The following is a 13,594-nucleotide window of genomic DNA, read 5'->3' as shown; positions in this document are numbered from 1 at the left end:
TTGCTTTCGGGTTTACTGAGCGATTACAGGAACAGAATAAAAGGAGCATAACAAGTATGTTAAGAAAATCATCACATACTAGTACCTTGTACTCTGAAGGCTTCAACATTTACAGCTAACAGTTCATACATTTTCACATAACGTCCTTTAAGCTAGTACGCGAATGCACTTAAAAATCATCCAAGATTAGCTTTAAAATCTCATATTCGTTTGAACCACATAATTCAAAAAATCATTTCAGAAAGAAAACGTTCTAGTAGAACGAGCTTATCCTTAAGCCGAGACAAAAATCTAACATCCTGCGACAGCTGCCAAGTTGCAGAAACGCGGGGGGTACAACTTCTCCGTAGTAACCTTAGCTGGAGGTCACGTCAAACCTCACGAGCTAGGACATTTAACGTCGGTGTCGAGGCGGCCGGGCGGGCACGTCTCCGTTGCCATGAGAACCTTCCAGTTTGTGTCAGCAACTGCCGCCTTGACGACGCCGTGTTTGCTCGGCGGCCCCGGGCGCGCGCCGCCGCCGCCCGCCCCGGGGGTGCCGGCTGGGGTGCCCCCCGCGCCCGCCCGGCGTCCCGGCCTCCGGGGCAGCCGCGAGGTCCGACCCCGGCTCTCCGGCCGCGTTTTCAAGTCCGTAGTGAAAAACCCGCGCGGCGCCACGTCGTACCCACGGGCGGGGAGGGCGCCGGGCCTGCGAGTCCCCGCGGGTCAGGAGGGAAGGCAGGGCCCGGGGCTCTCCCACTCCCTCGTCCGCCAAGGCCGGAGTAGGCCGGGAGGGGGAGGGGACGGGGACGGGGACGCGTGCGGGGGGAGGGGCGGGCGCGCGCTCGGAGCCTCCCCCTCCCCAGCCCCCGCCGCGGGCGCTCCCGCCGTCGGGGTTCGGAGCCGCCGGTGCCCCAGGCCAGACTCGCGCGGGGGCTGGAGGGGGCAAGGACGCCGCGTCCTAGGGTGACGCCAGGCATCTCCCGGGCGACGGCTCCGCAACAAGATGGCGGACGATAAAGAAAGGGAAGGCACAGGTAAGAGCCGCCTGCCACGAACCGGGCCCGCACTCGGACGCTCCGGGCGGGGTGGGCCGCCCTCCAGCGGAGTCTGCCCCGCGGGGAGAGGGCCCACAGGGCAGGGGGCCACAGACGCGCCCTGCAGCGGAGGCCGCCCTCCCCGGCGCCCGCGGCCTCCCAGCCGACGCCTGAGCCCCGCCCCATCCTCCTCCCTCCTCTTGTCCCCACCCTCCTCCCCCTCCCCCATCGCCTCCCTCCCCGTGGCTCCGCCGGGCGAGGCCGATAATGGCGTCCTTGTTCGCGGCCGCCGGCACCCCACCTCCATGGCTTCGCCCCGGCCTCTGTGCCGCAGGCGCCACGCCGGCGGCTGCTGGGCTGCTGGCACCCGGGGCGGCTCGGGGGAGGGACCGGCTCTTCCCGCCCGTGTCCGGCGGACCTTGGGGCCGCGCCGAAGCCCCGCCCGGCGGGAACGCGCCCGCTGCCTCCATTTTGCCTGCTCGGTGGGGACGCGAGGGGACGTGCGGGGACGTGGGGGGACGGCCTCCGGCTCGCAGGCGCCCCCTCCACGCCAGCAGCCTCGGAAACGCGCGTCCGTGGGGGGCTGGTCGGAGCACCCGCGCTCGGCAGCGTGAGGAGGTCCGGAGAGCAGCCCGGAGGCGGCGGCTGGGTTGCGGGCGCGCCGGCGGAGCCCTGGCCGTCCACGTTGAGCGGCGACCCTGGACGTTGTGCCAGTGCCAACCCGAGCCTCGGGCCCCTTCCTCGGTCGCTCAAAAGTAACAGTCTGTGTATGTGTGCTCACTGGCACACTCGTGGCAAAAACCGGTCAAACCGTCGAGGTAAACATCTTAGAAATGAAAGTATATTCCGTCCCTGTTTCCTTTCTGGGGTGCTGCAACTCCGTCACGTGTCACTTTTCTCAGCCTGCAGCCAAGTGTACTCGACTTAACCATTTACGAGTGCAAAAACCAGCCCCGAGGTAGTCAGTCACTTGTTTGGCTAAAATCACAGAAAATCGGCGGAGAAACAGTGGAAACTGCGCCAAAGATCTACCTATGGATAAGAGTAATACTATTTATTTATAGGACTGTTAGTTCGAAGGGTCGGAAGTGTGTTCTAGATGTTACCTTTACTAAGATGGCCTAATTTTTTTATTGTGCTGCCTTAAAAGTAAAAAGTACACCCGAAGGAAGTGATTACTTTTTTTTTTAAAGACTAATTTTAAAGGGTTTTATTTTTAGTTTTTTGAGTTTATTTTTGTTTCTTTAGTAGTCTCTACACCCAGTGTGGGGCTGAACTCTGGGACGGGAGATCAAGAGTCACATGCTCTTCGGACTGAGCCAGCCAGGCGCCGCTTTAAGACAAATTTTAAAACTTCTCCAGAAAACCAGATGATTATTTACAAAAAAAAAAGGAAAAATCATTAGCAGATAAGTTAACATGTTAATTATGGATATATATATATATATATATATATTTTAAACATTTTATTTATTTGACAGAGAGAGAGAGAGAGAGAACAAGTAGGCAGAGAGGCAGGCAGAGGGAGAGGGAGAAGCAGGCTCAATCGAGCCCGATGTGGAGCTCGATCCCAGGACCCTGGGATCATGACCTGAGCCGAAGGCAGACGCTTAACCGACTGATTCACCCAGGCGCCTGGATATATATATTTTTAAGATTGATTAGGTCAGCATAAGAATGCACTGGATCATGTTGCAAATACAATTTTTCTTTACTTAAAAAATAGCTTTTCTGATTTTTCAGTTTTCAAAAATACTTTTCTACTTAGAATAAATTCAGAGGAAGAAACAGTTCTGTTCATAAGTATAGAAGTAATGACAAAAGCTGGATGTCATTCATTCCGTTGGCATGTATTTAATGCCTATGGAAGGTGTTCTGATTAGGTGAGAATTTTGAAGGATGCAAAGGTGAAAAGAACTATCTTCTTTCAAGAAAGGTGAGATCAGTAAAGGAGATGAGACATCCATGGAGGGGAGAGAACAGTTAGCTGGGCTGGGCAGCCTTTTTGCCAGACCTGTTTCCAGGTGTGTTATATCCCCTCCTGGTCTGTGGACAGCAGCCTGAGCATCCCTGGGAGCTTATCAGAAATGAAGAATCTCAGTCCCTGCCCCTGACCTGCTGAATCAGTCTGCATTTTAGCAGATCTGTAGGTGATCCAGATGCATATTAAAGTTTGAGAAGCAGTGTTATATGGTATATTTTATTTATTAACAGTTTTTTTTTTAAGATTTTATTAATCTATTTGACAGAGACGTAGTGAGAGAGGGAACACAAGCAGAGGGAACACAAGCAGGGGGAATGGGAGAGGGAGAAGCAGGCTTCCCACGGAGCAGGGAGCCGGATGCGGGGCTCAATCCCAGGACCCTGGAATCATGACCTGAGCTGAAGGCAGATGCTTAACGACTGAGCCACCCAGGCGCCCCTATTCTTAACAGTTTTATGAGTTGATTATATTGCAGTTGGTAGGACATGATGAAATGACACCATGTTGCCTGAGGGTAAACTAGCAACTCCTTTGGCAGTTATCATCTTCGTATGGACATAACTGCACTCCTGTATTTGATTCTCAGCTCTGAAGTTTGAGAAATTACACCTAACCAGTTAATCAGAATTGATCAAGGCTTTGGGGTTTCACGCAAGCTAACTAATTAATTACGAATTCCATAGGGGTTTGTTGATACTTTAACCAGAAAGCTGATCTCAGCAATGTAGTATTTTGTTTCATGAGTATTAAGCTTTTGGGGAGGGTGAATTTATATTTCAAAAAGGTCCTTGATGAGCATGGAATCACACAAAAGAAAGGATAGTTTTGGAGGATATATCCAGTACCCTGTTAGCTTTAAGAGGAAAGGGACCATTTTCTTTTTTCTTTTTTTAAATTTTTTATTTACATTTAATTTGGTTAACATACAGTGTATTATTAGTTTCAGGGGTAGAGTTTAGTAATTCATCAGTTTCATATAACACCCAGTACTCATTAGATATAATGAGCCCTCCTTAATGCCCATCATGCAGTTACCCCATCCTCCCACCCACCTCCCCTCCAGCAACCCTTAGTTTGTGCCCTACAGTTAAGAGTCTCTTATGGCTTGCCTCTGTTTTTTATTTTTTCTCCCCTTCCCCTATGTTCCTCTGTTTTATTTCTTAAATTCCACATGAGTGAAATCATAGGATATTTGTCTTTCTCTGACTTATTTTGCTTAGCATGATACCCTCTAGTTCCATCCATATTGTTGCAAATGGCAAGATTTCATTCTTTTTGATGGCTGAGTAATAATCGATTGTGTGTGTGTGTGTGTGTGCATACCACATCTTTATCCATTCATCTGTTTATGGACATCTGGGCTCTTCCCATATTTTGGCTATTGTGGACATTGCTGCTATAAGGAAAGGGGCCATTTTCTGATCTGTTACACTCAATGTCTTGAGGAGGTGCTCGGTACATGGTAGGAACTCAGTATTTATTGAATTCAGAATGTTTGAATTAATTAAAGATGTTTATGTTTTAGCTAAAACATTACTTGCTATTTCCTAAAAATCTATTCTATACCCAAAAGTACATACACTATTTTTAGTGTTGGTTTTTTTTTTTCTCATTCTTACAGGTAAGCAATACGCTTCTATTACTTCTGGCTCAACAAACATCTTTTTTAAAAGATTTGTTTATTTCAGAGAGAGAGAGAGAGAAAGAGAGAGGGGAGGGGCAGAGAGAATCTTAAGCAGACTACCTATGCTGGGCTCGATCTCACGACCCAGACCCATGCGATCATGACCTGAGCTGATACCAGGAGTCGATCACTCAACTGACTGAGCCATCCAGGTACCCCTCAACAAGCATTTTTTGAGAGCCAAAGTATTCACTGGCCTGTCTTTAAAAAACAACAATTACAAAAATCCCCTTTATAGAAATGTACATATATTTTATTTTATTTTTAAAGATTTTATTTATTTGAGACAGCACAAGTGGGCAGGAGAGTCAGAGGGAGAGGGAGAAGCAGACTCCCTGCTGAGCAGGGAGCCCAATGTGGGACTCGATCCCAGGACACTGAGATCATAACCTGAGCTGAAGGTAGATGCTTAAAGGACTGAGCCACCCAGGTGTCACACCCCCCCCCCACCTTTTTTAAAAAAGATTTTCATATATTTTGAATAGTTCATCTTTAATCTTGAGATTTTTTAAAGTTATAAAGGAAGATTAAGCTTCTGGATTTATATCTAGCTCTTCAACATTTAGGGATTAATCTTGGTAAAAGTACTGAGAACATTGGTAACAAAAATTAACTATGACAGGCTATTATGTTCTATTTATAATAGTTTCCTATAAGAGTATATACACTGAATTTGTTCTCTTCCTTTGTAGCATTTTTGTGCTTTAACATAATTTATTTTTTCTTAGGGATGTGTGGGTGTCTCAGTCCGTTAAACATCTTCCTTTGGCTCAGGATCCCAGGGTCCTGGGATTGAGTCTGCTTCAGGCTCCTTGCGCATCAGGCTCCTTGCTCAGCGGGGAGCCTGCTTTTCCCTCTGCCTTTGCCTGCCACTCCCCCTGTTTGTGCTTGCTCTGTGTCTCTGACAAATAAATAAATAAAATCTTAAAAAAAAATTTTTTTTCCTAGATTAAAAAATGCATATAGTTATGTTAGCTAACAAAGAAAGGAATTTAAATTTTATTTTTTATTTTTATTTTTAAAGATTTTATTTATTTATTTGACAGAGAGAGACACAGAGAGAGAGAGGGAACACAAGCAGGGGGAGTGGAAGAGGGAGAAGCAGGCTTCCCGTGGAGCAGGGAGCCAGATGTGGGGCTTGATCCCAGGACCCTGGGACCATGACCTGAGCCGAAGGCAGACGCTTAACGACTGAGCCACCCAGGTGCCCCAGGAATTTAAATTTTAGAATCAAGTTAATTTTAAAGAGTTAATTTTGTTTTACTGAAAGAATGTTTGAAATGGGATAGCAAAAATTGTTTTTGAAGTTATATTATTTCTCTCAAGTTTGCTCAGCCAGAACATTTTTTTCCTTTTCCTTCTGTTTAGTTTTGTTTAAATAGAGAATCAACGCAGTTGTTGATTCTTTGAATCTTTTAATCTTATTGTTTCTGTCTCCTCGAGAATTTTACATAGGACTGCAAGGAACTTCTGTTTGTAATTAGAATCATGTCTAGGAAACAAACTGCTTAGGAATAAAATCCTCTAACTTTTGGCAGGCCAAAGGAACTTTGTCAGTTTTTTTTAGTAAGCCTCAGATACTTAAAGCTTGCTTAGGATTTACTATTTTTGTATAAAAATATCGTTCGTTTCTTTGCATTGCTTGGTAAAGTGCCTCCAATTCAACTATCAACTCCTAAATGGTAGAGGTTTTACAAGTTTTTGTTTGTTTATTTCTTTGTATTGTGCTGCCAGTCCTCTGAAAACCCAACATTTGAAAATCTAAGGTAAAAAACAAACTACAGGTGGATATTACTTTTTAAAAAGGGAACTGTTGATAGTACAGGGTATACAATGGAGTAGTAGAAAAGTGGAGCAAGACCTCAATTTCCCCAAGCTCTGTCTGATCTTAGCCAAGATGCTAGACTGTAGGAGCCTCCAGTTCCTCAGATGTAAAGTGGGAAAGATTTTACCTACTTCATAATGTTGTTATAATGGAGATGGTGTCGTCTTACTCATCTTTATATCTCCCAGCACCCACCATGATGCCTGGCAGTAAAGAAATGCTGAATAAATAGAAAGGAAAGTGCTTGGCACATTCTAGGAAATAAGTAGCTCTTAGTATATGTGTGGCATGGAATCCAGGAGTTAAGAAAAACTTTGTCTTACCAATTGTCGATCACACATAATGCATTCATGCCTATTTTGGGGGCCATTTAATAGTTTTCTCCCTGTTTTAGATGGATAACAATCTAGGTAGAGACTAACTGAAGAAGAAAACTAACTTACCGACAATTTATTTCCTCGAATTCAGAATAAAACTTGGAGAAAAATTGGACTGAAATTTATCTTTGTACTTACCTATAAAAATTGGTCAAGAAAATTCATACTTTAAAAAGTCAAATGGACAATGAGATAGCACTTCACACCCATTAGGATGGCTATGATAAAAAATTAGTGTTGGCGAGGTGTGGAGAAATTGGAGCCCTTGTGTGCTGTTGATGGGCATGTAAAATGGTACAGCTGCTGTGGAAAATAGTGTGGCAGTTCCTCAAAAATTCAGATATTGAATTACCATATGATCCAGCAAATCTACATCTGGCTTTATACCCAAAATAATTGAAAGCAGGAACTTGAATAACTATTTGTACACCCATGTTCATAGCAGTATTAGCCACAGTAGTCAAAAGGTAGAAGCAACTCAAGTGTCCATCAATGGATGGTTAAACAAAATGCAGTATAATCATACACTGCAATATCATTCGTCTTTAAAAAGGAAAGAAATTCTGACTTAATGCTACCACAAGGCTGAATCTTGAAGATACTATTCTAAGTGAAATTAGCCAGTCACAGAAAGACAAGTACTGTATAATTCTACTTACATGAGATACCTAGTGTAGTCAAATTCATAGAACAGAGAGTAGAATCATGGCTGCCAGGGGGAAGGGGGGAAGGGAAGTTGTTATTTAAAGGGAATAGAGTCAGTTTTTGCAAGAAGAGTTCTAGAGATGGGTTGCACAACAATGTGAATGTACCTAACACTATTGAACTGTACAGTGGTTAGGACGGTTAATTTTTTAGTCTGTTTTACCACAATTTAAAACAGATCAAATGGAAATGTTGAGTACATCCAAAATGAAAAGAAAAAAAAATTGATACTTTTTTTTGGAAGGCAATTTGGAAATTCATGTTAAAGGAAAGATGATATCCACATGCTTTGATTTTAATATACTCCTGGGTATTTATCCTTAGAAATATATTCTGAAAAAAAAGTGAGAGGTAAAAAATAATTATTTTAAGGTTATTTATAAATTTGAAAATATGGATAAAATCTACTTGTCCAACAAATGGGGGATGCAAAATAAGTTGTTATGTATTGACTTATTGAACTGTAGCCTTTTAAAACAATATGTAAAAATTACACATGTAAATGGGTAAAGATTATAGGAGAACACAGGAGATGATATCAGGGTGGTTAGATTTTCAGGGGCATTCATTTTTAAGTCTCACTATTTTATTTATTTATATGTTTAAAAAGATTTTATTAATTTAATTTACTTATTTGAGAGAGAGAGAGCGAGAGAGCACGAGCAGGGGGGAGAGGGAGAAGCAGGCTCCCCACTGAGCAGGGTGCCCGATGTGGGGCTAGATCCCAGGACCCTGTGATCATGACCTGAGCCAAAGGCAGATGCTGAACCGACTGAGCCACCCAGGCACCCCGATTTATTTATTTTAGATAGAGCAATAGTGAGTTAGGCTTGGAAGGGGAAAGGGAAGGGACAGAGGGGGAGGAAGAGGGACAAGCAGACTCCGCAATGAGCGCAGAGCCGAGGCAGGGCTGGATTGGACTACCAGATAACAACGTGGGTCGAAATCAAGAGTCCAACACTCAACCAAAAAGTCTCACAATTTTAATGTCCTTTCTCCAAAAGCTTTAAAATCCTAAATATCCTAAATATAAAAACTATTTTTATATTTTAAAATCCGTACGCTAACTATAAATTATTCTTACCCATTTGTGAACACGTGTTTACTACATCCTGTACCTGACAGTGCTTTGTAAACCTCTAGTATGGGTTTTATAGATATTAAGAGTATAATAAAATAATTTATTTTTAAAATGTGGCAATAAATTTGGACTCTAAAACCTGGGCTTGAATTTGCATACTGCTTTTTTTCAGATTTTACTTGGGTGTGTCACTTAATTTCTCTGAACTTCAGTTCAAAGAGTTCCCAGTCTAATAAGCACTAAATTCTGAAGTGGGCACTGGACAAAATGTTTTTACATGAATTAGGTCATTTAATCCTTCCAACAAACCTATGTGATAGATGCCTCTGTTAATATCCTTTCTACAAATGAAGAAACAGGGGCTCAGTTTCAGCCACAACAGGTTAAGAGTTTGGGAAGTCATCACTTCTGTCACTATAAACTGGAAGAAACATTTGGTAATTTTGGCAAATTGCTGGAGGCTACGTGAAATACCGAGTGTGAGAAACTCCCTGGGAGCCTGTAGTCCTAGGAGATGCCTCACATATTCTTGGGTTTTGCTTCCAGGAAACCTACGGGGTCACCTGGTAAAGAGCCAAGAAAGACCCCATGTTGCTCTAGCAGGGGGAGGGGAAGGTAAACATTTTGAAATCTCCTCAGAGCATTCCGCATAAGGAAGACCTACTCTCCAGGTGGAAAAGACTTTACCAGAGCTTTGTCCTCCCTGCCTGCATTTAACCAACTCCAGTCCCCTGTAGCATTCCTATCTCATCTGAGGGGACCGGGAGAAGCTAAAAAACACTTGTGAAGGTCACAGCCCAGAGACAAGTCCAGTAAAAGACTAAAGTTTAAATATGAGGTAGAATGCTTCCCTTTACTTACACTTTACCACCACATCACAGAGTTGTAGTACAATAATAGTGGATTACAGATGAAATGTGTGTGGTACACACTATTTAAGGAGGAGTCCTTAGAGGAATCTGGCACCTACAGCTATAGCAAACATTAAACACAGCCCTATTCTTAGCCAAATTGTTATGAAGCCTCTTGACTGACTGTCTTAGTTTCTATTACTTGAGCGCTATGTCTGGCTTTCAACAAAAAATTAGAAGGCATGAAAAAAGCAAAAACGCCATCTGAGATCAAATAAGCATAAGAGCTAAACTCAGATCTGTGATACATATCTTGGAGTTATCAGATTGAGATTTAAAAGAACTATGATTAATATGTTTAGGGCTTTAATGGAAAAAGACAACATTCAAGAAAAAATGGGTAGTATAAGCAGAGACATGGAAACTCTGAAGGAATCAAAGGGAAATGTTAGAAATCCAATGCAGTGGAACAGAAGAACCTTTGATGGGTCCATCAGTAGACTCAACATTTCTGAGGAAAGAATGATAGAACTTGAAGATTTCAATAGAAACTTCGAAGCTGAAATGCAAAGAGAAAAAAGAATGAAAAAAAAAAAAAAAACAGCATCCGAGAGCTGTGGGACAATTTCAAAAGGTGTAAAACACACACAATTGGAATACCAGAAGGAAAAGAATAAAAGAATGGGGCAGAAGAAATGTTTGTAGTGGTAATGGACAGTTTTTTTCCCCAAATGTCCCGAGACACACCAAAGCAGATCCAGGAAGTTAAGAGAACACCAAACAGGGTAAATACCAAAATATCTATGCCTGGGCGTATCCTAGTCAAACTGCAGAAAACCAAAGACGACAAAATCTGGAAAGAAGCCAGAGGAAAACAATCACCTTGCCTGGACTTTGTCAGAAACCATGGAAGCCAGGTGAGAGTGGAGTGAAACAGTTGAAGTGTTGAAAGATGAGACCAAGTTATTTTTTAAATAATCAATATTGAGTAAGATACCGTCCAAGGTCACTAGCTACGTGGTGAAGCAAGGGCTCCATTCAAGTCTGACTCCAAAGCCAATGTCTTTAGCCTCTGTGCCTCACATAGAGAAGTCAAGTGGAAATTTATATAAGGTAGAAAATAAAAAAATAAAAATAAAAATAAAATTCACCCATCATCTCATTATCTAGAGCAGTACTCAAACTTAAGTGAGCATCAGAATCACCCAGAGGTTTGTTAAAACATAGATTGCTAAGCCCCCAGGCCAGAATTTCTAAACCAGAGGTCTGGGATGGGAGTGTGAGAATTTGTGTTTCTAACAAGTTACCATAGGATGGGGATGCTGTTAAAAACCATTGATCCACAATCTAGAATAAAGTTTGCCATTTTAACGTTTCTTTCCAGATTATTTTTCTTGGCAGATTTGTTTTTCATTTGTTTCATATAGTTGATATTGTATATAGTTTTATATCTAAGTTTTTCACTTACTATTATAAGTACTTTCCCATGTCATAAGTGTCTCTCAAACATATCATTTATAATAGCTGCATTCATCATTATTTATGGAACATATTTAGTTAAGCTTTCCCTGACTGTTGGCTGTTTAGATTGTTTCCAAATTTTCTGTGCTATAAATAATGCTGCAGTTAGTGTTGGTCTACAAAGATCTTTTGATCTTTGATCAGCTTTGATCCCCATCCTCTATCCCCTTTGGGAAAATAATTTCACTTAATCTCACCTCTGTTGGTTCTAACTAGGTACTAACAGAGGGTAATCTAATTTCTAAATTCTATGAGTACCTTGTGATCCTTTTATACTAATTAATTCTTTTTCAACTTTTTGTAATCAAAGGCACATAATTGCCAGAGTTTATGATCAGTGTAAGATACATATTTGTTTGTCTATCCTATTGTAGTAGAAACTCCATGAAGTCAAGAGACTATTTCATTTACTGCTGAATCCCTGGAATTTAGGACAGTGTGGAGGATGTAGTAGTCACTTTAAATATTGGTTGAATGAATGAATGAACCAGGAGTAACACATTGAGTAAAGAAATTTAATGTCACCCTTCATGGTCTCACTATGGGTAAATGTATTTTTCAGTTAACCTTTAAAAAATATTGAAAATAGCTCAGAGCTACCTCCATTACATTTGGAGAGCCACTCAGACTGAAACATATTTAATCTAACCTCATAAAAAGCTAGAATGACACTTCCACTTCACCATGGTGATTGAGCACACATGTTTATTTTTACCCTTCTTGAAACCCCACTAGAATGACGGTAAAGGAATTAAAAAAGGCATAGACCTACAAGGGTAGGAGAGTGGGAGAGGAGATAATAGCAGTTTGTAAAGACATTAGGAGAAGAGAATAAAAAGAGATTAGGAGAGGGCATAATAAATTTTTTTTAAAGATTTTATTTATTTATTCATAAGAGACAGAGAGAGAGAGAGAGGGGCAGAGGGAGAAGCGGGCTCCCCCCTGAGCAGGGAGCCTGATGTGGGACTCGATCCCAGGACCCTGGGATCATGATCTGACCGAAGGCAGACGCTTAACCATCTGAGCCACCCAGGCGCCCCAGGCATAATAAATTATTAAATGGATGGACGAGTGGCCACTAGCCTAGCAGAACCAAAGGAAAGAAAAGTAAGTCTGTAGAGGAAGGAGCCAAAGAGGAACAAACCAAGTGGAGCTTTAGGACCCTGGGGAGGCTCAGGATTGGCAGCAGCAACCATCACTGAAGGCATGTGTGAGGCTAATTATGGGAGGTTTGGATTGAAGCCCTAGGCAAGTGGTTGGATCTCCCATCCCTTGGAATAACCAGGTGATCACTTCCCTTCCACCCATGCAGGAGACACTCTGATTATTTTTTTTAGAGAGGTGGGGGTGGGGCAAAAGGAGAAGGAGAGAGAAAATCTTAAACAGGCTCTCTGCTCAGCACGGAGCTGGGCACGGGGCCCAGTCTCATGACCCTGAGATCATGACCTGAGCAGAAATCAAGATCAGATACTCAACCAACTGAGCCAGCCAGGTGCCCCTCTCTGATGACTTCAAATCAGAGAGACAGGATTTAGGGATGCCAGCACTGTGGATGGTAGGGGGTGATGTGCCATCATTATTATTATTACCATGTTTGATATAGTAGCTGAAATATTATTAAAGTTTGTATGAAACTCAATTATCGTCACATAGATTAAATCTGAATAGGACCCAAGATAATAAACCTGAAAAGTGGTAGTATGTCGAATAGGTTGTCAAAGAGATGGGGATTTGAAATTCTCAGATTTGCACTGATGATTACATTATAAAGTAGTTCAAATACTAAAAACTTCAAAAGAAAAGTGAAAGGGAATCCAGAGATTAAAAAACTTCAAGAGAAATCAGTAAATAAGATGAAATTTCATATGAAACTGGGATATAATCAAATGAGAGGGAAGGTGTCTCAAATATGGCCTCAGTTTCAGTGACTTTGATCTGTTATACTTTGGCTGCACACCTCCATAGCTAAACCGGAGACTGCCACAATCTAGAACTGTGACACCTCTGACATCTTAAATTCAGATAGTTCATTCTTGGATGGTATCTTATTCAATATTGATTATTTAAAAAATAACTTTCTAATTTTTTGAAATAATTCAAACTTTGTGAAAAATTGCAAAAATAGCACAGAGATTACCACATTCCCTTTACCCAAATTCACAAATTTCGACATTTTGCCACATTTTTATCAGTCTCTCTCTCATATATACTATAATAATGTATTTTGTAATATACATTGTAGTATTATCTATATGATGTTATATATATGTGTATTTTTTACTTGAAACTTTTGAGAATATGTTACATACCATTGTGAAACTTTATCCCTTAATACTTTGGTGTGTATTTTCTAGGCATAAAGGTAGTCTGTTCTGTAAAATCTCTACAAAGTTTAACATAGACACCATATTTTCATCGAATTCTACAGTCCACATCCCGATTTTGTCCGTTGCCCCAGCAGTCAAGAGTGCCTGCACTAACATTGCCCCTCCACTAGAGGTTTCGGTCCGGATCACATGCTGCACTGACTCCCAGGCCTCTAGTCTCTCA

General features: G+C 42.1%; 1 protein-coding gene across 8 annotated transcripts in view; it reads left to right on the top strand.

The window, feature by feature from the left end:
• The first annotated feature begins 790 nt into the window (after window positions 1-790).
• Window positions 791-13,594, top strand: part of DRC8 (dynein regulatory complex subunit 8) — a 114,564-nt gene continuing 101,760 nt past the window's right edge. For 3 of the 8 annotated variants that reach the window (XM_078077896.1, XM_078077897.1, XM_078077892.1), the window contains exon 1: window positions 791-1,016. In XM_078077896.1, coding sequence (XP_077934022.1) covers window positions 986-1,016 — 31 coding nt within the window. In that variant the 5' untranslated portion in view covers window positions 791-985. Of the gene's footprint in view, window positions 1,017-1,255; window positions 1,835-13,594 lie in introns of those variants that run through there. The other 5 variants (XM_078077898.1, XM_078077895.1, XM_078077894.1 and 2 more) reach the window with 4 other exon arrangements.

Source organism: Halichoerus grypus, chromosome 7, assembly GCF_964656455.1.
Source record: "Halichoerus grypus chromosome 7, mHalGry1.hap1.1, whole genome shotgun sequence".
NCBI lineage: Eukaryota > Metazoa > Chordata > Mammalia > Carnivora > Phocidae > Halichoerus > Halichoerus grypus.
This window is presented reverse-complemented; position numbering and strand designations above follow the sequence as displayed.